Genomic DNA, 23953 nt, shown 5'->3' with positions numbered 1-23953 from the left:
TACATCCCCAGTCTGCCACATCATCCTATTTTACATCATACATGTTAGCAGATGATTAGACATCAGTGGCTCCAGCCTTATCAAAATAGGACACCGCTCTCATTCCATCTCTAAATCTTTGCCACGTACAGAATGAAGATTATAACTGTATATCCAGACAGAGGAACTTTCCTGATTAGATTAAAACGTCAGTTCTGATGCGCAACATGCAGCTCATACCAGGGTGTGATAAACTCACACATCTTCAATGATAATTATCCCAACAATATTAATTTTCCATCTTAAATTTCTGTCAGTAATCACAGCTGTTTGTTCCCCAATGCAAGTCCTTAACTAACAAACTCCTTTTCTTTTGCACTGATATTAAATTTTTTATGTCTTCCGTGTTTTTTTTTTGTTTTTTTTGTTCTATCATTTCTTTTCTTGATGTGGAGTATCTATATAGTGCTAAATAAATGACGTCGACTGGATTAGCAAAAAGAGATTTAAATCCCATTTGCTGCCATTCTTTGTTTTGAATGTTAACCTGTGAAAATATGTGTTCTCTCTGGATATTTGAGTTTCCTGTGGTGGACTGGCCACCTGCCCATAGATGGCTGTGAATTGCAGGATACTCACCAACCCATATTGTAACAGCCAGTGAAATTGGACTTTTATTCTGTAACTGAAGAGCACTTATTTTATACACTAGCCTGAAATAGCCCTTTGTAGTTATTCTAATATCTAGTAAAGGTGTTAAAAAGATTTATAGTAAATTCATATTTACTTCAGAAGCCTGACCTTTCTAAGATTTTTTATCATTTCTACATCTTAATCCATGCGTTAATTACAAATATAAATAACTAAAGATACTTAGACAAATATAAACAGCAAAATATATGCAATTAAACATCCATCCATCCGTTTTCAGTCATGCTTATCCCAAGTGGAGTCATGAGGGGTGCAATTAAATATTTATTATCTTATTAGAATAATCTCAGGTTGTACAATTTTTGCCCCTGGTCAATTAAAAAGAGCATCAGATTGTTTTATCAAATCAAAGGCCGGATTTTTTAATGTGCTAAACATGAGACGGCTTCCTGTAACAAACACTTTTAAGTATGAATACAAAGGATGTCAGTTTGGTTCAAGGCTGTGAATGTTGCCATCTCTTTCAAATGCACATATTTTTATCCCAGAAAGTTCATAGTCTCCGTATTTGTACTCTTATATCCATTTAACACACCAGTTATGGTCTATGATCCCATTTTTCTCAGCCAATTCAGTTAGGGGAAAACAGCCTCCTCCTACTTTCCACCTTTTAACCCGGAATCCCCTTCAACAGGAACTGAAACTATTGGATTTCTTTGGCTGATTTTATTACTAATATAAAAACTCTTGCAACAATTTCAGAAAGTTTTTGATATTCCATTTATATTTATATTTTTATTTGCCTTAATAATTTCCTTTTTAGCACACTGTTGCACTGTTTTTTACTGTTTGTTATGAGGTCTCTCTGCTAAATGACAACCCAGACTGCTTGTAAAGATAAATGTTTATCCATGATGTGCTTTTAACCGTAAGGTTTCTCTTCACTTATTTCATTGGTAGCATCAGTCTGAATGCTGAATATCTATTTTGTTATCATTGTGTTTTCTTCTTTTTAAATCTAAAACCTAATCTACAATCCAATTAAACTGATCCACTGTTTATACAGTTCTTAGGTCTTTGCTGCCACCTACTGGATTAATGCGGCATTAATACTTTTTCACAAATTAGGACAGAAAAATAATATTACCGTAAGTAAGAAACACACACACACACACACACACACACACACACACACACATATATATATATATATATATATATATATATATATATATATATATATATATATATATATACTTAAAATAAATGACATCCAAAAACAGAAATAATTTTTTAATGTCTTAAAGTAGTACTTAAAAGAAAAATGCTTTCTGATATTGTTCTCCGCTTTTTCAATGACTTTATTGCTTGTTATTTCTCCTTTAATTAAATGCTACATGAGGCCACTTATAACAATACAAGTTAAAAACAGTATAATCAAAATGTCTATCAGTTTGTTTAGTGTAAATTGGAACAACAAAAAGTTTTGTTTCAACCTTTACTCTGTATCCACCAACAAAAACACAGATCTGTACATTTTTTGTACTTAAATATGATTTATGATTCATCCTGTAATTTACTTTTGTTTTTGTCTAGATAACATTTTCAATATTTACAATTATGTAATTTGGACAACATAAATAACTAATGAACACCTTTTCTTTTTCAAAATTACCGGTCATTTTTATTTCTATTAGATCAGTTTTAAAGTTCTAATAATTTAATTATTTGCTCCTTATTGATATCAATATTGAAGTCAAATTACATTTTAATTTATTAATAATCTAAAATGTCTATTCCACAAGCATAAAATAAATATATCTCCTACAAAAATCGATTTTGTTTTACAATTTCTTTAAGTAGAGTTAATACACAAGTATGACAAAGGTAAAAATCTAGTCTTAAAATAATAATTTGGATCTTAGATCTTCAAGTAGTAGTATTCTCTATGTCTCCTCCTGAGGACTTGCTTGATCTTTGAGTTCAGCTGTTCCAGAGCTGTCACTGAAAAAAAAAAGAGGCAGTTCAATATTTTTATCCTAGGACACTGAAATAGAAAACCTCTGATGTTTTTCACTACCTTACCTCTCTGCATCTTTGTCTACCTGCAAGCGGAAAAAAAAGCCATTCAATTTATTTGTCTTTAAAGATAATTGTTGAGTGAAAAAAAGTGCTCTGTGTGAATTTACCTTCTGCTTCTGTGATGAATTACCAGCATTCTTCCTAGGAACTCCCAGGGTCTCAAATGAATGGCTTCGTACTCTGATGGCTCGCTAAAGAAGCAAAAATGTTAGAGAAGAATAAGATAAAAAGAAAAGGTTTAAAGAGGTAGAGTAAGACTTTTAAAATAGGATTCAGTTCAAGAGGCTCTAAGCAGTTTATCCCTTATCCACAGTTTCTTTTAGTACTGATGGGAATTATGTTTAACTGAGAATGGCCGAAACCAAACAGTAGTGTAGGAGCAGATTATGAATTTCTGTATTCCAAATGGTTTGGGTCACATGATCTGTCAGCTGTCTATATAGGTATGATCCGGTGTTGATGAGGACAGGTGTGTTCCACCCGAAAGGGGGAAACAGTTTTTGACCGCAACGCAACGCAAAATACTACCGATACAGAAGTGAAAGCTATGTGGATCGCAGAAACAATGTATACGGTGTTATTGTCAACATTGCCGAGTCATGCAAATAAATGGATTACCTGCACTAACATCAAGGACGGCTCTCATTTCAATTAAGCGGCTAAGTAATCGGCGTGTCAACTTTACCCTGGTGTACCACCTCAGGGGCTTAAAGCTTTGGCTTAGCCTCTATACAAAAGTCAAAAACTGTTTATGAAAAGAACTGATCGTGGAGAAGGAACTTTGGATGGCGTTTGTCTACGACGAGGGACGCAGATGGAGCCTGTGTGTTGGGAACGGAGCGTCAGCTGATTGGCATCAGCTCATCTGCAGCCTGGGGTGACGTCGGACAGGATCGGCGTTCAGGAGGACACCTGGGATTTCCTCGTTGCTGGATTTGAAATGCACGCATCAAATAGGTATGTGTAGCGCTACAATTAGTAAGATGGCCATCTGAATCTAAATCTAAACGTGTGCACACATAATGGCATAAATCCAATGCATTGGTTGCTGAAGTGGAGGAACTTTGTATCAATTAACTGGTTGCAATCTATTGACTGACGGACTTTTATTATGGAGGATTGCATAGCGGACGTGGATTTACCAGCAGGTGCTAGTGCGCCATCTACTGCTGACAAACAGGACTTTCTGACCAGCAGTTGTGACACACAAATGGGCAAACGAGTGGTTAAACTTTCTGCTAAAGCAATTGCCAATCGGTTAGATCGGTTGCAAGCTGATAGAAAGGCTAATCTAAATAAAGCTAGCAATTTAAAGGAAAAGATACAAGAGTTGATGCAAAATGGTTTGGTATCAGAAGTTCGAACGTTTCTTGATGGTTACATTGACTTGTGTGTTGAAATAAGATGCATACATGATTCATTAATGAATTTATTGCCGGTTGAGGAGAAAGAAAAACATGAAATATGGTTTAAAGCAAAAATGTTGTTCACTGATGAATTTGCTGAAAAGGTGAAAAGGTGGGTTAAATCAAAAGAAGATGATGAACTTAAAAATGAAAGTGTTGGTCATTTAAATATTGGTGCTGATATTAATCATGATGGGTTGGATAACGATGATATTAGGCCTAATGATAGTGTTTCTAATGTGTGTAAACATTATAGTAAAAGTGTTACCAGCAATCGGTCAAGTACAACTTCCTCTGCACAAATAAAAGCTGCAGCAGAGCGCGCTGCACTGGTTGCAAGAATGGCTGTTTTGAAGGAACGTCATGCACTGGAGGAACAGGAGCAACTGATAAAAAGGAAAAAGGAACAGCTTGAGCTAGAAACTGAGCTAGCTGCGTCTACTGCAAAGTTGGCAGTTCTGCAGGCTTCTGATGAACAGTGTCTTTCCCGTGCACCAACTGACGGAATGAACTCTTATTTTGAAAGGCAAAAAATGAAACTCACATCAGATAAAACTCTTAATGCCATGGCAAAGGATTATTATCCTGCAGCATGCAAAGTGATGCAGCAAAGAAATGCAGTACCAACACCAACCAAACTGGAAACAATGGATGTGCGACCAAAACGGACTGAAATGAAAAGTTCTGTGAGCAAGCAGCATTTTGATGCACATGATCAAATGGACTTTAAAAAGTCATATGTTTTACAACATGATGTAAAAACTTCTTGTGAAAATCAAACCAGACAAAGAATAAGTCATCAAACTGATCAAGTTCAAAATGGAGATGTTGTCACTATTATGCATAAGCAAAATGAAATAACTGCTGCACTTGTGCATCAACAGCGTCTACTGTCTTTACCACCACGAGACATTCCAGTGTTTGAAGGAGATCCATTTCAATATAAAGCTTTCATTAAAGCGTTTGAACATGGAGTGGAAAACAAAGCCAGTAAAGCTGACTGTCTGTATTATTTGGAGCAATTCACTGCAGGACAGCCTAAGGAACTGGTCCGCAGCTGCCAACATATGGATCCTGAACGTGGCTACATTGTAGCAAAAGGTCTTCTGCAGGACCATTTTGGAAATGAATACAAAATAGCAACTGCTTATATAAACAAAGCTCTGAACTGGCCATCAATAAAATCAGAGGATGTTAAAGCTCTACAAGCTTATGCTTTGTTTCTACGAGGATGTTGCAATGTGATGGAAGAACTTCATTATATGCAGGAGTTGGATATGCCAAGTAACATGAAAATGGTCCTTTCCAAGCTCCCATACAAACTCAGAGAGAGATGGAGAGCTGTTGCTCATGATATTTTGGAATCATATGACCACAGAGCTCATTTTATTGATCTGGTTGTATTTCTGGAGAAACATGTGAGGATCCTGTCTGATCCAATTTTTGGTGACATTGAAGTGTATGCACCACAACATACAGCTGGCCTGAGGTCTTCCAGCAGCTTCAAGCTACAGTCAAGGATCAGAAGTAAAGGGAGTAGTTTTTCTACCACAGCAACATCAGTGGATTACTCTGAAGATGGATCAAAGACACAAAAGCCATACTGTCATTGTTGTTCATGTGCTCACCTTATAAATAAATGCCAACAGTTCAAAAACAAGAAACACAGAGAGAAAATCAGTCTTTTGAAGGACAAAGGGATTTGTTTTGGATGCTTGTGTACTGGTCACATCAGCAAAGATTGTAATAAACGTTTAATCTGTGAAATTTGTGATCAACTACACCCAACTGTGTTGCATATTCCAAAGGCAAATTCTGAGCCTGAACCAATAAAAGAGCCAACAGGAGTTAAACCATCAACTCTTCCTCAGACATGTGGACATACAGGGGCCGGAAAGAGTCGCTGTATTCTGTCAATCATTCCAGTGCAAGTAAAGTCAGCCAAGGGAGTGAATGTCCTACAGACATATGCTCTTTTAGATCCTGGTAGTACAGCTACATTTTGTTCAGAACAGCTTATGCAAAGATTAAACATCACAGGGAAAAGGACTAACTTTCTCTTAAAAACAATGGGGCAGGAAAAGGTTGTTACTGCTTATTCATTGTCTGGCATTGAGGTATCAGGGTTGAATGGAAACAACTTTTATCCTCTGCCAGAAGTCCTTACGCAGAAGCAAATGCCAGTCACTTCAGATAATATTGTTACTGCTGCAGAAATAGAAAGATGGCCCTATTTGTCAAAGGTTCAAATCCCCACCATAAAGGCCAATGTTGACTTGTTGATAGGAACCAACGCTCCCAAGATATTAGAGCCTTGGGAAGTGGTCAACAGTTGTGGAGAAGGCCCATATGCTCTAAGGACAGTGTTGGGCTGGGTGATAAATGGTCCATTGAATGAAGATGGAAATAACAGCAGCACTGAAGTAAAGCCGCGTTCTGCTCTAGTGAACAAGATCTCTGTATCTAACTTGGAGTTCCTGCTCAACAATCAGTATGACCATGACTTCAATGAAAGAACCTCAGAGAAAAGTGAAATGTCAAGAGAAGACATTCGTTTTATGGAAATCATGGAATCCTCTTCAACTTTACAGGATAAGAAATATTGTCTTAAACTGCCCTTTAAGAACACAGATGCTATGCTACCAAATAGCTACTCTGTAGCCAAGCAGAGGATACTTGGATTAAGAAGGAGGTTTATAAATGACTCTCGACTTCATGAGGAATATTCAAGTTGCCTCCAGGATGTCATTAAAAAGGGTTATGCCGAGCAAGTACCAGATCAACAGTTGAAAGGTACAGTTGGGAAAGTATGGTACATTCCTCACCATGGTGTTTTTCACCCAAAAAAAGGTTCGTTAAGAGTGGTGTTTGATTGTGGAGCCACTTATCAAGGAACATCATTAAATAAAGAACTGCTACAAGGACCGAACCTTACCAGCTCCTTGCTTGGAGTACTCCTTCGCTTCAGGCAGGAGACTGTAGCATTTATGGGTGACATTCAGGCCATGTTCCATCAGGTGAAGGTTGCAGAACAAGACAGAGACTTTCTGCGCTTTCTCTGGTGGCCAGAAGGAGACATCAGCAGAGAACTGAAAGTCTACAGAATGACTGTGCACTTGTTTGGAGCCGTTTCCTCTCCAAGTTGCGCTAGCTATGCGCTAAAGAAAACTGCAGATGACAACAAAGATGATTTTTCTGATCAAGCTGTTCTTGCTGTCAAGCAAAACTTTTATGTTGATGACTGCCTGATGAGTTTGGGTTCAGAGGAAGAGGCCATAAAAATGGTGAATGAACTAAATGCTCTCTGTAAAAGAGGTGGATTTCAGTTGGAGAAATGGATCAGTAACAGTTGAGCAGTGTTGCAGTCTATCCCAGAAGAACACTGGGCAAAGGATTTAAAAGAGCTCAATTTGGATCGCGATGACCTCCCAGCTGAAAGAGCTTTAGGTCTACTGTGGTGTGTTGAGTCAGACTCCTTCAGATTTAAGATGGAGATGAAACGTCAGTCTCCAATTAGACGTGGCATGCTGTCCATCACCAGTTCAGTATACGATCCTTTGGGTTTTCTGTCTCCAGCCATCCTACCTGCTAAGATGATGCAGCAAGAGCTCTGTAGGAGGAGCTGTGGATGGGATGATGTCATCCCACTGGATATTTTAAAACGGTGGGAACAGTGGTTGGAGGAGGTCAAGTTACTGGCTTCATTCAAAGTAGCAAGATGTATGAAACCAAAAGATTTTGGGAACCTCAAATACTGCCAGTTACATCATTTCGCTGATGCCAGTAAAGATGGCTATGGAACTGTAACATACATCCGGTTGAAAGACAACAAGGATCCTATTAATGTAGCTTTCTTACTAGGAAAGGCCAGAGTAGCGCCTTTAAAAACTGTGACGATCCCAAGACTGGAACTTACAGCCGCAGTTTTGGCTGCCAGAGTGGACGTGATGCTAAAGGCAGAGCTTCAAATGCAGCTGGATGAATCTGTGTTTTGGACGGACAGTACATCAGTTCTGAAATACATCAACAATGAGGATAAACGTTTCCAAACCTTTGTGGCAAATCGGATCTCAACAATAAGAGAGATTTCAAGCCCTTCCCAATGGAGGCATGTTGGTTCCAACGACAACCCAGCCGATGCTGCATCAAGGGGAATGAAACCGACCCGTTTTCTGACTAACCACATTTGGATTGAGGGCCCCAGCTTTCTTTGGAAGCCTGAGGGATTCTGGCCAGAGAATCCTGTTGATAACAAGATGGACTCCAATGATCCAGAGCTCGAAAGGGATGCTCTTGTGAACTGTGCTGTCACTGATTCAATTAAGCCCACTGATTTTCTTATTAACTACTTTTCCGAATGGAGGAAACTCAAGATTTCTGTTGCCTGGTTTCTCAGACTGAAAACCCATTTGTTGCAGCTCATTCGACAAACAGCTCATTTGAAAGATCCTGATCTTAATAATGGGCAAGTGAAAGGAAAAAAGGCTGCAGTGACATCAAAGGGCAACGCCTTAAAGCCCAAGGATCTGTTGGAAGCTGAGTTGGCCATTGTACGCTATTGTCAGCAGCAGAGGTTCGAAAATGAAATTTCCTGCTTGCTGTCCAAGACTGGAACAGTAAGCAAACAGAGTTCCATCTATAAACTGGACCCTATGTTGGATAATGGGCTGTTGAGAGTTGGAGGAAGGTTAAGTAAAGGAGCAATGCCCATGGAAGAAAAACACCCTCTTATTCTCTCTAAAGATCAGCATATCTCCAGGCTCATTCTTAAACATATTCATCAGTTGTTGGGACACAGTGGACGAAACCATACTCTGTCAACTCTTAGGAGGAAATATTGGATCACCAATGCAAATGCAGCAGTGAGAAAAATCATATCTGAATGCCGCAATTGCAGACGTTTTAATGGGAGAGCTTTGGAGCAGAAGATGGCGGATCTTCCAAAAGAGAGACTTGTTCCAGATTTGCCTCCATTTACAAATGTTGGAGTGGATTATTTTGGACCTGTTGAAATCAAGCAGGGCAGAAAACAATGCAAACGATATGGTGTGATATTCACCTGTATGACGAGCAGAGCAATACACTTGGAAGTAGCAAACTCCCTCGAAACAGATGCCTGCATTAATGCAATACGTCGTTTTATCAGCAGAAGGGGTCAAGCTGTTCACATCAGGTCGGACAATGGGACAAATTTTGTTGGAGCCGAACGGGAGTTGAGGCAAGCTCTCGCTTCATTGGATCATAAACGGATTCAAGATGCTCTTACGCCATCTGGAGTTGAATGGAGTTTCAATCCACCAGCAGGATCCCATCATGGTGGAGTCTGGGAACGTATGATACGCCTTGTTAGGCGCATCCTCAACTCCGTTTTAAGACAGCAACGATTGGATGACGATGGACTTCATACTGTTATGTGTGAAATAGAGGCCATATTGAATGATCGTCCAATAACAAGGCTATCAGATGAGCCAAATGACTTGGAACCTCTCACACCAAATCATCTACTGCTACTAAAAGGAAAACCTGCCTTACCACCTGGGCTGTTTGAACCGTCAGATATGTATGTGAAGTGCCGTTGGAGACAAGTTCAATACATCTCAGATTTATTTTGGAAACGCTGGATCAAGGAGTATTTGCCCCTATTGCAAGAAAGACAGAAGTGGAATCAACAGAAGCAAAATTTGAAATCTGGAGATGTCGTCGTCATCATGGATTCATCTGCCCCACGTGGCTCCTGGCCTCTTGCTAAAGTAATATCGTTTTTTTCTGATAAAAAAGGCGTGGTGCGATCTGTAAAACTGCAGACAAAGAACAATATCATTGAAAGACCTATTACCAAACTTTGTTTGATACAGGGGGTGTAAATCAACAGTTATGTATTCATTTGCTCCTATTGTTATTGCATATAATTGTTACGTCTGCCTGCCATAACAATTAGGGGCCGGTGTGTAGGAGCAGATTATGAATTTCTGTATTCCAAATGGTTTGGGTCACATGATCTGTCAGCTGTCTATATAGGTATGATCCGGTGTTGATGAGGACAGGTGTGTTCCACCCGAAAGGGGGAAACAGTTTTTGACCGCAACGCAACGCAACGCAACGCAACGCAAAATACTACCGATACAGAAGTGAAAGCTATGTGGATCGCAGAAACAATGTATACGGTGTTATTGTCAACATTGCAGAGTCATGCAAATAATGGATTAGCTGCACTAACATCAAGGACGGCTCTCATTTCAATTAAGCGGCTAAGTAATCGGCGTGTCAACTTTACCCTGGTGTACCACCTCAGGGGCTTAAAGCTTTGGCTTAGCCTCTATAAGTAGTTTTAACCTTTTAGAAATCTTCTCTAAAAAACATCATAGTGGTTTATACAGTTATTGTTATCTTATGAACCCTTAATGCCATCAGCTGTTATTTATCCCAAAGGCTGATGATTGATTTATTGGAAATGTATGCTTGAGGTGTTGCATCACCAACAATTAGCCTTCTGCAAAAGCATTTTCAATAAGAAATATTGTGGTATTGGACATGAAGGCATGAAATTAGACGCCATGCCTTCCAAAAACTTTTTCCCCCCTTAGCTTTCCTGACAATCTATATAAACAACATTTTAATCAATGCAGGATGTTATTATAAATATAAATGTTTTTGTGAACTTGACATATTTGGTGCTCCAAAAGTTTTGTCCGATTGCTTGTCAATATGTCCAAATTTCGCACATGTGAACAGTCTTTTTCATTAAGAAATAAGGAAAACTCTGAAATGATCGCAAATATTTTTTGACTTAAAACATAGCTTAGTTTTTTTAAAGTAATCTTTACTCCGCATAATGGTTTGACGTTGAATAAAAAGCTTGTGGATGTTTCAGCCTCTCTTTCATCCGCAGAAAGAGATAAGTAGTAATTAGTTACATTTATTCAATTACATTTAATTGAGCAACAATATGGAAAAAAAGAAAAGTACTTTAGGAGTAGGTTTAGTTTGCTGTACCTCTTACTTTTACTTTTTTGTAATATTTTTGTAAAGTGTTGCTATTCCTACTTGAGTAAACTCTCTGATTCCTCTGTCCTCTGTGCGTAATTTGAACTATTCCAAAATCAAGTAGATGTGCAGTAAACAATAGATAAGAACTGTGGAAGTTTATTATCCTGTCCTAACATATACCGGTTCTCATTGTAAGGATCGGTTTTCTACGTTTTTTATTGATATTTCGTTTGCACAAATTTGTTAATTTGTTAATTTATTTCTTCATAACTTTTAATTGTATTCTTTAGGAAGCCAAGCAGCCTTTCTACCAAATACCTTTTTACTTTTACTCGAGTAATTTCTAGGTTAACTACTTTTTACTTTTACTTGAGTTTAAAAAAATAAAATAAAGTACTGGTACTCTTACTTGAGTAAAATTTTTGGGTGCTCTACCCACCTCTGCAGAAAAAATAATTCAATTTATCACTAGCTGTCTGTTGTGAACAAACACATAAATTAATGCTAAAACAGGAGTGCTTCTGATTGGTTGATTATCTCCTCGTTATGGCTCCTCTTCCCAGACGCCACAGTGAAATTAGTTTAATCTAAATCTATACAGAGACTATTTTTCTAACTGTCTGAAAAGGTCTTGGACAAGCCCCCGTTTGTCTGTCTGCAAGCTAACCAGGAAACCTTTGATAAAAAATAGTTCTTTATTCAGCTTAGATAATACTTTCTAGCATTAACAGTCCACGGTAATGCTATTCCTTTTGATTGGAATAGCTGTAGAGTTGTTAGGAGCATCTTTATTCTTTAGACTCAGTAATCAGGAAGTAAACCTGAAAAATTTGCACCATATAAAAATAAATAATTAATTCCTTAGACTGATTTCAATCATGTAAGCAAAAAAGATGAATTAACGTAAATGGAAGCAAGTGTTAATTGAAACCTTCATTTAATTCTGATTATAAAAAAGTCAAGTTTCACAACTGATGGTGGAAGACTCATAATAAAATATTTTATATACTCAGTTATGATCTGATTAGAACCCTCAAATCCAGAACTTTGCCCGTCATTGAATTATACGATGAGTTTCAATGTTTACCTTGAAATTCTCAATAAAACCTCCGCTTCCTTCAGAGGCGCCCCGTGTGTTCTCAGAAGGAGGGGCGGCAGCGATTGATGGATCCCCCATCATGCAGCGGGAACGACTGAAGAGTTCATTATGCAAGCTCTCCAGGAGCGATGAGCGCGTACGCAGCTTCACATGAAAGGAGTAATACTTTTATCAGATGAAAAAAGATTACACAATAGGTCTGGGTGTTGGTAAAGAGTGTTATTTAAAAAAAAACATATTTCGTTCTGCTACCTCCAGCCTGCTGAACTGCTCAGCCTTATAGCAGGAGATCTCTGCGTTGATAAGTTTGGTGAGAAGGAATTCCCTCAGCTGTAAAGGCTTAAAATGAAGAAAGGGAATTCAAATTATCATTGTGACACAGATCAGGATCAGTTAGAGAGTTTATGCATAAATCATATGCAGAAAAGATAAAAAAAAAAAAAAAAAAGCAAAGTTGATAATAGGACCATAAAATAATTCATCTAATATCTTTAATTTCTCTAATATCTAATACTTAAATCTTGTCTTGATCAATAGTTTTCTTCATATTAAGTGTTTGACAGCCTTTGTTTATTAAGCCATGTACTTGTGGATGACACCATGTTGTGCAATGAGTATGTATAAAATTAGAAAGTAGAAAAATTAAGAGGTTTGATCCCTGAAGATGGCAACATTGCATAAAAAAAAGGTTTAATATAAGATACTGTTAGAATAAAGAAGGATTTTCAAAGATCTGACACAGGAGCTGAAATTTACATCATCCTTCTGTTTGGCATCATATGTATCCTACATTTTAGCTAATAGATTTTTGGAAATCTTTTTGCTCTCAAAGATTAAGTTTTATGTTTTTCTATTGTTGCCGATTGAATAGAGAAATATCAACAAATTAAATAAAGAATGTTCAGGTTAATAAATATATATTTAGAAATGTTTCTTTGCTAAACTGTCATTTACAGGTTTATATTAATGGTTTTAAGTATCAGAAAAACTAAATCCTTTAGTATTTCAAGGGATTTAATTTTTGGGAATTACTGGAATCTGATCTAAAGCATAAAACCCATTCAACAATAGTGTTACTTACTAGAGAACTACATTTGTTTCAGTATAGAAATGTTTTATAAACAGGTATTAAGTTAAAATTCAATTTAAGCAAGGTTTACTTTCTTTTTCTAGGTACCTCTGGATTTCAAGTTGATGAAAAAAGTGACCAAAGTCACGCAAAAACCTTCCACAAACCTTTGAGAAATATTGATTAAGACCATTTAAAAATATTAAGGGAAATCTGATTCCCTTTTAATGAGAAAAGTCAAATCAAGCAATAAAATAGACAGCTGCACTTCTAAAAAATAGCGCAATAATTTACCTATGAAAAAAAGAAATAGAAAAGTAGATGTTTTACATCTTTGAAAAGTGGAGGATCAGGGATGATGGGTCCAAAAGGAGGCACATCCTCTCTGGCTGTAACAGACACCTGTAAGATACACCACAAGAAAACAAATATTTACTTCTTTAAGTTCCTAATAACAATGCAAAAAATATTAATTTCTTCTGCCAAGTGATCTAGTTACATAGAGCTACAACCACTTAAAAAAGGGAAGCTTTGATTTTCAACTACAATTCGAAAAATTATGGATTTTATTCTCACAATACTCTGAGCGAACTATCAAAGAGAGTTCCTTTCTGCTCATACCCAATGAGTGAGGAGACAAAAAATTAAAAATACAAGTGAAAATATTGTAAAGCAGTGTTTCCCAACTGGGGGTATGTTTACCCCAAGTGGACACTGCAACGGGTACATGAAAATATTTTATTTCTTAGGTAGTAAAATAGAATAGGGCTGGCCCCCTGCTTCATTGGGACCCCACTGAAACATTAAACAAGCTTTTATCAACCAAAAAGTTAATGTCTTTTTATATGTTTAAAACTAATTAAGTCAGTCTGACTATCATTTATGTTCTGTTTTTTGTTTCCAATTCATGAAGTTTAAATGTGATTATAGGGGAGTTACTCAGAGAAGCTTCAGTTTTATAAATACAGGTTTATATTATGATTTTATTTTATATTTATTTTTATTTCTTACCAACTTCTAAGCAACTGTTTTTTTATTTGCATAACATTATAAAAATTAAATGCTCGAATTAGAGATTCAGACAGGCAGACAGACAGACAGATGATAGATAGATAGATAGATAGATAGATAGATAGATAGATAGATAGATAGATAGATAGATAGATAGATAGATATGAAATTCACCTGTTCAATAGCAGAGATAAAAACATAAAATTGGACAAAAAACACATAATCAGAAAAAAGTTATAATAATAAAACTCAGTCCCTTTAGGAGCATTGAACTGTCTATTGGAAGCCGGGACAAAAGGTCATCTGTATCTCTCTGTTCTGTTTCTCACAGAGATCAGTCTTAAAATAGTCTTTATTTGCATTGTTGTACATTCTACTTTTGGACAATCATCAATACTTTTGACTGAGGGGGATAATCATGGTAAGACAAAATGCCCTAAGGGGAACACAAGTCAAAAAAGGTAGGGAAACATTGCTCTAAAGAAAGTATTTAGAGCTGTTTGAATAAAGAGGACACTGCAAATATTCACCTTAAGTTGTTTATTTCTAAAATCTTTCAAATTTCAAAGTGACAAAAAAAATATTTAGATAATTTCCAGTTGACCCTCACCTGGTAAGCGGCTCCACCTGCCTTCTCCTCCCTCTGAACTCTCCGCACCACAACAAAGCAGTGAAGGAAGTGAGACTTTATGACGTCACACAAAAAAGGGGTTTGTCCGTCCTGATAAACCAGAGCTACAATGTCATTACCGATGTGCCTTTTTCTCTGTAACTGTAAAAAAAAATAAAAAAAAAACAAAATGGGAGGGGTTAGATTCAGTTTTAGCATCACATACTTTCTGTCCTGCAGTTAAACTTTCTGGAGATAGTTTCAGGAACTGCCTCCTGTGAATCACAATCTGGACTCTCCAACCTGCTGAGGGTCAGCCTCTGTATAAGGCAGCTTGGTTGCAACATGGAACATGATTTCTCTTCCGTTGAAGGAAGTGAAGACTGCTTCATTTCCCGTCTGGCCATGACACACGTCCAGTCCTCCTCTGAAGCTAAAAAAGGGCAAATAAAGATACAATGTAACCATAGTTTGGTGACTAACTTTTTCATCTTTTCTAAGTTAATAAAGACAACATCTAAAAACCAGAGACAAGTAGAAGAGGAACAGGGCTTGTGGACTATACAAAATAAGTAGGCTACTATTTGGCAACTAAACTAGTTCATAGAAATTCATTTCAGTAATTTAATTTAAAATGTAAAAATTAAGACAGTGAGATTTATTTATATTAACATAGATCAGTTGATTTCAAAACTGTCCCTCGAGGCTGGACCTCATTTTTGAGATGTAATAACCCTGGTTTAAAACACACAGATCCAATTATTGGTACACTACCAGAACTTTAGAGGATTCGAAGGCAAATTTAGGAGGCAACTTAGCCATTAACATAGAATGTGTCGGGACAGTAACACATCTCAAACTCACAGCCTATATTATATATAGATATATATATAGTAAAGTAAATTGTCTCATGTCCTAACAATTGTGTTAAAGTAATTAAATATGCTTAAGTAGATGCAAAAAATGCATGATTTTGTTTTTTTAGTGGAACCCTATGTCATCTGCTTCTGTTTGCTTGTCATGTTTCATCAAGTCTACAGTCAGCAGACATATTTAGTAGGAGATTGCAGAGTATTTAATGTGTCCCTGATGCTATTTTCATTTGCTAGCAGGTGTTGGGCCAAACAGTACTGAACAATTTATCACTTTATTAAAATGACCAGTAAGCCCATAGACAGTAGATATATTCTAAAGTTTGTAATTACATTTCAGAAAACATCATTGTGTGAGAGATGACTCCATGAAATTTATTATTTAATGCCTTTAAATAGAACTATTAAGATAATTTGAAATGTGAAATCTCTATTCATAGAGATGCACTTGTAGATGTTCCAATGTTGAGATATAAACCAAGAAAATGGAGCTTTACAGCAGTTACACACCACTGTTAAGAGTATATATAAAGGTTCTTTTTCTGGGTCGATCATCAAAATAAGTGGTCCTCCTAATAGTCAATCATTCTGGTGAAATGTTTATGTAAAGCCCTATGTGCTCGTTCCCATTTTCACTTACCGGTGGTGAGTCTGAAATAGTGGAAACATTGCAAAGAATCTTTTGTAATGTAAGCTTGTATGAGCGATGCAAACAGCAACTTTTAAACAGAGCATGCATGGGGAGAAATGGGCTCATGCATGCTCTCACACTTGTTTAAAAGGCATTCCCTTTAGGAGCGGATACAGGGTTGTGCATGTGCATTTTTGTTTTAAAGTGGAGAGGGTGGGTCTTTTAAAAAATTCTCGAAAATTCTCCACTATACCTTTAAATAAGTCCATGAAGACTTGTATGGTCTACCTTTTTAGTTTTAAAAAGGCCATTTACAGACCTAGACTTTGCATGCTAATCAGACATTCTGATAATCAAATCTTGTTTGGTGTGAAATCACAGTAAACGGTTTTAAGTGGCAACAATTTAAGAATGCTGTGAATGTGGCTTTTTTCTGTGTAGTACAACACAAAGAATCTTTTATGAATCATGTTTGGGTTCAATTCTAATTCTGTAGTAACTAGAATATCCTTTGACTGAGTGCAGGAAACTTAGTCACTGACAATTAGAAATCTTTCTGTGTTTTTGATTGTCAATGAGTTACTGATTTCATCACTCTGAAATTGGGCAGTTTTATTTATTTCATTCAAGTCTTGAACGTTTAGTGTATCATCAAGCAGATAAAGTATAATGAAAAAACTCTGAGAATCAGTGAAACACGATGGTGCAATATGTATGTATGATGCACCACTACAGCCTACAGTTTCCTCTTTGGTTTGTCTTTAGTGTTACTAACAGACTACTGATGCAAACACTTAGGGCCTGATCACCAATTAATCCAAAAAAGGAATGCTGAATTTCATGAGCATACCAAAAGCTGGATGTGCAATAAGAGGCTGATCGACAAAGATTGTGCAGCAAAACTTAAGGCCTGTAACCTGGTTGGGTTTCACACTGTTAAGCTGAACAAAATGCATTTGCTGCTGACAGCTTAATGTTTGTACAAGTTCTAAGCCATGGAGTTGAAAGTAATCATGATTATAAAAAGGTTATGAAAATTATAATAACTATAAATACTTACTATGGTGCATTTATATAAGTAACGTAAAGTGTTACAAACAAAGTAAAAAAAAAAAATCATAATAACAAAGGTTAAATAGAAAGACTAAAATATCAATCATTAGACCTGAAAAAGTGTTCTTTGTATCTCTTTGTATCTCCATTAATATCATGTAATTGCTATTTATAAAAGTTCAAAAATGTTTACAGAATCTCTCGATCATCTCTTATTGTATCAGCATCTCCTTTGGGGCAACAATGGCCACAGAAATTGTTTTTGTTTGAGGTCCGATTCTCAAATATGCTAAAACTAGATGAATAAACAAATCACATTGTGGATGTTGATTATTTTATTTGCATAACCTCCACACACTGATATGCTCAGTTTTGTCATTAGAATATGTGATGTATGTACATGCAGGTAAAATCGCAAAAAATAAAAAAAATAGCTTTTTCTGGTGTGCATGCAAAACACACAAACCTTTTGAAGCTTGAACGCATCAATATTTACCCAATGCAAACAAATGGAATCATTTTTTAAACTATACATTTTGATTAAACGTGTTACTTTTTTGTATGAACTTTACCCTGTGAATCCCTGCAGCTGAACAACGTCTCCCAGAATGGACAGGAACTCTCTAAACTTCTCACTTTCCTCATTGTTACTCAGTATATCCTCTTCTGTGAACTACAGAGAACGAATTCAATCATCTGAGAGAGAAGACTTTGTGATGATGTCGTTAGATATTTAAGCTGTTAGTGAGGTTTATATTAAACCCTACCTGCCCCTCCTTTTGGTACAGAACACCAAACTTAAAATTAGAGGAGACTCTGTGCTCATCAAAGGCTGTTATTAGGTCTGGAGCCTGTAGGAAGAAGTAGACAAAAATGTTTATGCTGACAATCATTTTTCAGGCAGACATCATTTGTTAGCATCTGTGGGGAGAGTGCATTGCACAACATAGTATTTGTTATTATTACTGGCAGCTGAGTCATGTTCTTATGTGTGATTAAATTAGATATGTATGCGGGAGGGTAACCTTGAGGTAGCTGACCACTTCAAACTTGGAGACCGTCACTTTATCACACAGCCTCTGTAAAGAAAAAACTTTAAGTTATTTCTAAAAAATGAAAAGTTTTTGCATTTATTAACACATGCATATTATATTTAGAGTTCTAGTTACAAGAAGCAAATTAAACTTGACAGCATCATTTGCTTCTTCTGAATTAGGAAAGCTTACAGTACTAAGATAATGCTTAACTGAAAGCAAGAACTTCTTTTATAGTTCATTCTGATAATCCAATAGCAGTATAACTTTTACTACTGTACCTTTGCTAACTCTACAGCTGATGGCATGTTGTTGAAAAGGGACAAAGAGAAAGTGCCATGCAGGGAACATTCCTTCATCCTGGGTTAAAAAAAGGACAAATGTTTTACAAGCAGTTTTTCTTCTGTGATGCTGTTGCTCCTGTGTAACAACAAACATAGACTGTTTTTGAAAAACAAATAGAATATACCTTTTACATGATCAAAAGCACAAAATCATGCTTTTGAATAACCAAATTCAGGCGTTCCTCTCACTTCAACAGATGTTTAACATCCAGTACCCAGTCATGCAGATTAAACTATAAATATTTTTAAGTGAATGTGTTGATACGATACCACACCATACCAACTTTATTTATGAAGCACTTTATACACCGAACAGGACCAAAGTGCTGTACACAGTCATACAATACAATAAAATTATAAAATAGAGAAAAAACGAGTGTAAAATACATATTAGTATACAAAAAGAATAAAACAAAGTAAAACCTCTCAAATTGTGCCAAAAGCCAAGGAAAAAAGATAAGTCTTAAGAAGGGACTTAAAAACAGCAAGAGAAGAGGCCTGTCTTATGCTGAGAGGCAGATCATTCCACAGCTTAGGAGCTGCCACAGAAAAAGCACGGTCTCCTCTGAGCTTGCATCTTGTCTTTGGGACCCTTAGAAGCAACTGATCAGCTGACCTGAGGGAACGGGAGGGTGTATAAGAATGTAACAGCTCAGACAGATAAGAAGGAGCAAGGCCATTAAGAGTTTTAAAAACAAATAAAAGAATTTTAAAATTAATCCTAAAATGTACTGGCAGCCAGTGTAAGGAAGCTAAAACAGGGGAAATGTGGTCGAATTTTCGTGTACCTGTTAAAAGACGTGCAGCAACATTTTGAACCCTCTGAAGATGAGAAATATACAAGTCACTGACCCCTGTATAAAGTGAGTTACAGTAATCCAGCCGTGTGGTCACAAATGCATGATCTCAGGAACTCAGTGAATTTCCAACCTCATACCTTATTAGGGCGTCAAATGTACAGAAAGTCTAGCCATGAAACTTCCCCTAAATGACCCAAAGTCCACTTTATTGGGATAATAGAAAAGAGGAAGTAATTGTGAGTGATAGCCATTCAGCCATAAATGTGTAGGCCACATTACATCACGAAGCAATGACGGAGAAACCTTTCTGGAATGTTTTTTTAACGCCCACTAGCTGTGTCTAATCTGTACGCTACCAGTGTGTTTCGTGGGGTTCTGAAACATATCCTGCATTTGGACTCTAGAGCATTGGGGATATCTATATTAGAGTGAAGAATCACTTTTCAATTGGTAATTCACAACTCTGTGTTGTAATCGAAGAGCTGGGTTTGGCTTGGGCAGGATATAGGAGAACAGCACCTGGCTGACTGCATTGTATCATGTGTAGAATGGGAGTTATGGGGTCCAGCTGATTTTCAGGAGTTGGGCTTTCCTCATTTCCAGTTAAAAAAAAAGAAGAAATACATTTTCAAGAAATGGACTGGCCTGCCAACAGTCCTAACCTGAACCCAGAACAATAATTATAGGACGATTATAAAGAATAGCCTGCAAGCCAGTCCTTTTGTCCATCATCAGTGTCTGGCCTCAAGAAAGATATAGTGGAGGAATGGTAAAAAAAAAAAAAGAAAGAAAAAACTCTGTAAACATTTGGAAATCCATCCAAGAGCTGTCGAATCATTTATTATCCTGAAATGTTATTCTAAAATTATAACAAGGGATTAGGAATGGGATATCACTTATATTTACAGATTTTTCAAAGCCAGACCAGCAAATTTCTTTTGGCACTACTATATAATATTGTTTTAAATGTTATATTTTGAACTTTTTTACAAAATTCCTTTAGATTCTTTTAGCAAAACCCATTTCCAATTAATAGGAAATTATCACTTATAGATTACCTTATAATTACAAGGAAGCACAACCTCTATAAAACCTTGTTTGGCAGGTTGTAGATGTGAAGTTTCATCTGCATTTGTGATAAAGAAGCAAATGTTGCTGCAATCAGTTCTGGAAAGAGTTGCTAAGATATTTCAAAAGTATTTAAGTGCTTCATTTTACAAGAAAATAGGTTATTATTATTCAATATAACCAGTCTTTTCTAGAGTTAATGTCCCGGCAAATCTAGCTCTCAACTTTACTTAGCACATTCAAAGTTGCAAGTAAGACGACAGCCTGAGATTTGTTTCCATGTACTTTAAGCATAACTTTTGTTTTTGAGTGTTGTACCAAAAGGAACTAATATGTTATGTAAGGTTCTTTTCAGATTAAACAAAAGTAAGGATGTTTTGAATATAAAGTACAGCACCACATTTGATGACAAGCATCCACTGTCAGTGCATAGTTTGGGATCATTTTGCAGCCATCTGGGCAAAGGCTGCATACTGCTGCAGTGGGTAGCCATGTTGCCTTGCAGCGAAAAGGTTCTGGGTTCGATCCCTGGCCCAGGGTCTTACTGCATGGAGTGCATGTTATCTCTGTGCATGCGTGGGTTCTCTCCGGGTACTCCGGCTTCCTCCCACAGTCCAAAAACATGACTGTTAGGTTAATTGGCTTCTCTTAATTGTCCTTAGGTGTGAGTATGGGTGTGCATGGTTGTGTGTCTCTGTGATGCCCTGCGACATACTGGTGACTTTTCAAGGATTTTCCCCGCCTCCCGCCCATAGACTGCTGGAGATAGGCACCAGCCCCACCACGACCCTGACGGAATAAGTGGGAGAAGATGGATGGATAATCTGGTCACCTTGTTGTCAACAAACTATTTAGTGTGCCAAGAGTGAAAAAATTCTTTTAAAATGCTAAATCTTGGTTAAAACTAGGTCACCAGGGGGCGTGTTTTGGTGGCGCACGACCCATGTATGGATGCTTTAGTCCTCTGCGTGGGCGACCCAGGTTTGAATCCGGCCTGTGGTCCTTTCCCGCATGTCTCTGCCCCTCTCTCATACCCCCTTTCCTGTCAGCCTTCTGTCCATAAAACGGGCCACTAGTGCTGTAATAACTCAAAAGAAAAATAATGCTTAAGACAGGAGAAAGTATGGAGAAACTCATCAACAGACTGTCACAGAGAGAGACCTCAACCCAATACAAATTCAGTTGGGAGACTATGCAGAGAGATGTGCAGAAATAAGTGTTTGGATCTGGGCCAGAATCCCTCAGGTGATTTATGGGATGAAAAACAAGTTACTACTGCTCCTCTGAGCTAAAGAAACAAACTGTCTTACTTTTTCCCATAAACGTTCTGGCTACCATGTAAATTTCCTTTACGAAATATCAAAATGCATAAACATTTAAAATGTGGATGTTGTCAAAGTTCAAGCACATCTCTTGTTTTTTCTTTTTTTTACAAACACATTGATTGAATCAGAACTTTCCTTGAGAATTCCCCAAACATATGTGCTTATGATAGAAAAAAAATATCCAAAAAATGTTGTTGGATAGTTTAAATGGACCTTAAAATCACCCGAAGTTTATTCTCTTCGTCCTCCAAACATACAGAGAGAACCAAAGGCCCCAGCGATGGATCCACAGCTATGAATGAATGGTGGTACTGTTGGGGAAAAAAGGTTTAAAACTTTCAAACCATTCCATCAATCTTACCACATCCAAATTTGGACATTAAGCCGTACTCACTCGAGAGCGAAAAAACTCATGGTAGATTTTGGCCTCGCCATCTCTCTCCATGATGTCGTAGCTCTCTGGATCGAGACCATGGTGGGACAAGGTGGGACTCACATCTCTGAGCTTTTCCAGAGGTGGGTCAATCCAGTAGCCTCCCAGTTTGGAGGGAAGAATGAGAGGCAGATCTGCACCTATTTTCAAAAGCTGAGACTAAAACACACAGAAAGGAGCACCAGATAAGATGTAATGTGTTTTGGAGGAAACATTGTAGTGATTGTAAAATGCCTGTGTCAACACACATACGTACAGCCCTGCGGAGTGAGTCAGCTCAGTTTTTCCCTTACTGTCATGATCCCTTACCTTCAGAGGAAGCGGGAACTCGCATCTCTGCTCATCGATCCTGCTGCCCTGATGGACAAGAGCACCGATGACAACAAAGCTCTGCTGCTCAGACATCATCCGACACAAGAATCACTGTATACGATCAATCGCACTGAAACTCACCTGCAGCTTCATTATGATTTCAAACAGTTCTGCATCCTGCACACACATCCATTCAATTGAGGCGGAAGAAGAAACAGGCGAGGGGGGAACAGGAATATGATTAAAACATTAAAAATCATAACTGTGACTTTGCATGTGAGCACAAAAGTAAAAGGAGAACATTATAGGTAGATCACCCTTTGATTGTTGGTGGAGGATATGAAAGGCTTGCTTCCAGTGGTTGGAGAATGCAGAGCCTCCAGAATGTTTCCCTCCACAGATTCAGGTCTGAAACAACAGCTTGATTTACTCAACAAGTGAACACAATTGGTCAACTTATTTTCCAGCTCATGTAGCCAAAAGGCTCCTGATAAAGGAAAAACAAAGCCTTACCTTGTCTCATCCCCACAGGTGAATTTGTCCACACTGTTAATGAGAAACTCAGCTGCTTAAATTATTTTTCATAAGACAGAAATAATTTGAGGAAAATAAGCGTACACTCACCCGCCATATGCCCCAAAAGTAAAACTTCTCTTCCTAGAGAAGGACATGTCATTCCTCTTTTCTCTCTCCATGGCTTTGTTATCACCATAAATGTTTCTACATGCCAGTTTGGAACTGAGTCAATCAGGGCTGCCTAAGGTTGAGTTAATTCACTCTTTCATTCTCTCTCTCCTCCTCCTTGTTCTGCCCCCCCCCCACCCCCAGCTCTCACTCATTTAAGCTTCCCTTTCCTCCCTTCGTCCTGTTGTCAAACAGGCAACGTTAACCCAGTTATGGCCACATGTGAACGCCTCGCTCAAACTATCTCAGTCATACTGCTTCCTTGCGCCACTGATTCCCACATAAACAGAATATGGTGGTTTATCACAGGTGGACTCAGCTTAAAGATAGACCAGGAAATAAAGAAAGAAATGAGTGAGACTTTTTTTTTTCTTTCCCTCCCGGACCTGTTACCCTTTGAGTCAGTGAGAATCATCAATTATTGATGGCACACACAGCGAGGGTGAGGAGGTAGACAGCAGGAGAGGAAGAGGTGGAGGGAGCAGGGGAACGTCAGAAAGGCA

At 37.5% G+C, this 23953-nt stretch overlaps 1 protein-coding gene across 1 annotated transcript; it reads right to left on the bottom strand.

Annotated features, from left to right (window-relative positions):
* Positions 1–1982: 1982 nt before the first annotated feature.
* On the bottom strand, positions 1983–23621 carry si:ch1073-90m23.1 (rap1 GTPase-activating protein 2). Its single transcript, XM_038284217.1, has 20 exons — positions 23391–23621; positions 23280–23312; positions 23084–23174; positions 22908–22943; positions 22764–22811; positions 22416–22613; positions 22235–22332; positions 18766–18844; positions 18476–18529; positions 18218–18301; positions 18023–18123; positions 15198–15327; positions 14895–15056; positions 13604–13675; positions 12457–12543; positions 12193–12348; positions 2820–2903; positions 2716–2735; positions 2511–2634; positions 1983–2451 (listed from the first exon to the last, which is right to left on the bottom strand). The coding sequence occupies exons 1-19, from the start codon at positions 23459–23461 to the stop codon at positions 2577–2579; spliced, it is 1662 nt and encodes a 553-aa protein (XP_038140145.1). The 5' UTR covers positions 23462–23621; the 3' UTR covers positions 1983–2451; positions 2511–2576.
* Positions 23622–23953: the final 332 nt, after the last annotated feature.

This window comes from Cyprinodon tularosa, unplaced genomic scaffold, assembly GCF_016077235.1.
Source record: "Cyprinodon tularosa strain WSP-4 unplaced genomic scaffold, ASM1607723v1 ctg2, whole genome shotgun sequence".
Classification (NCBI taxonomy): domain Eukaryota; kingdom Metazoa; phylum Chordata; class Actinopteri; order Cyprinodontiformes; family Cyprinodontidae; genus Cyprinodon; species Cyprinodon tularosa.
This window is presented reverse-complemented; position numbering and strand designations above follow the sequence as displayed.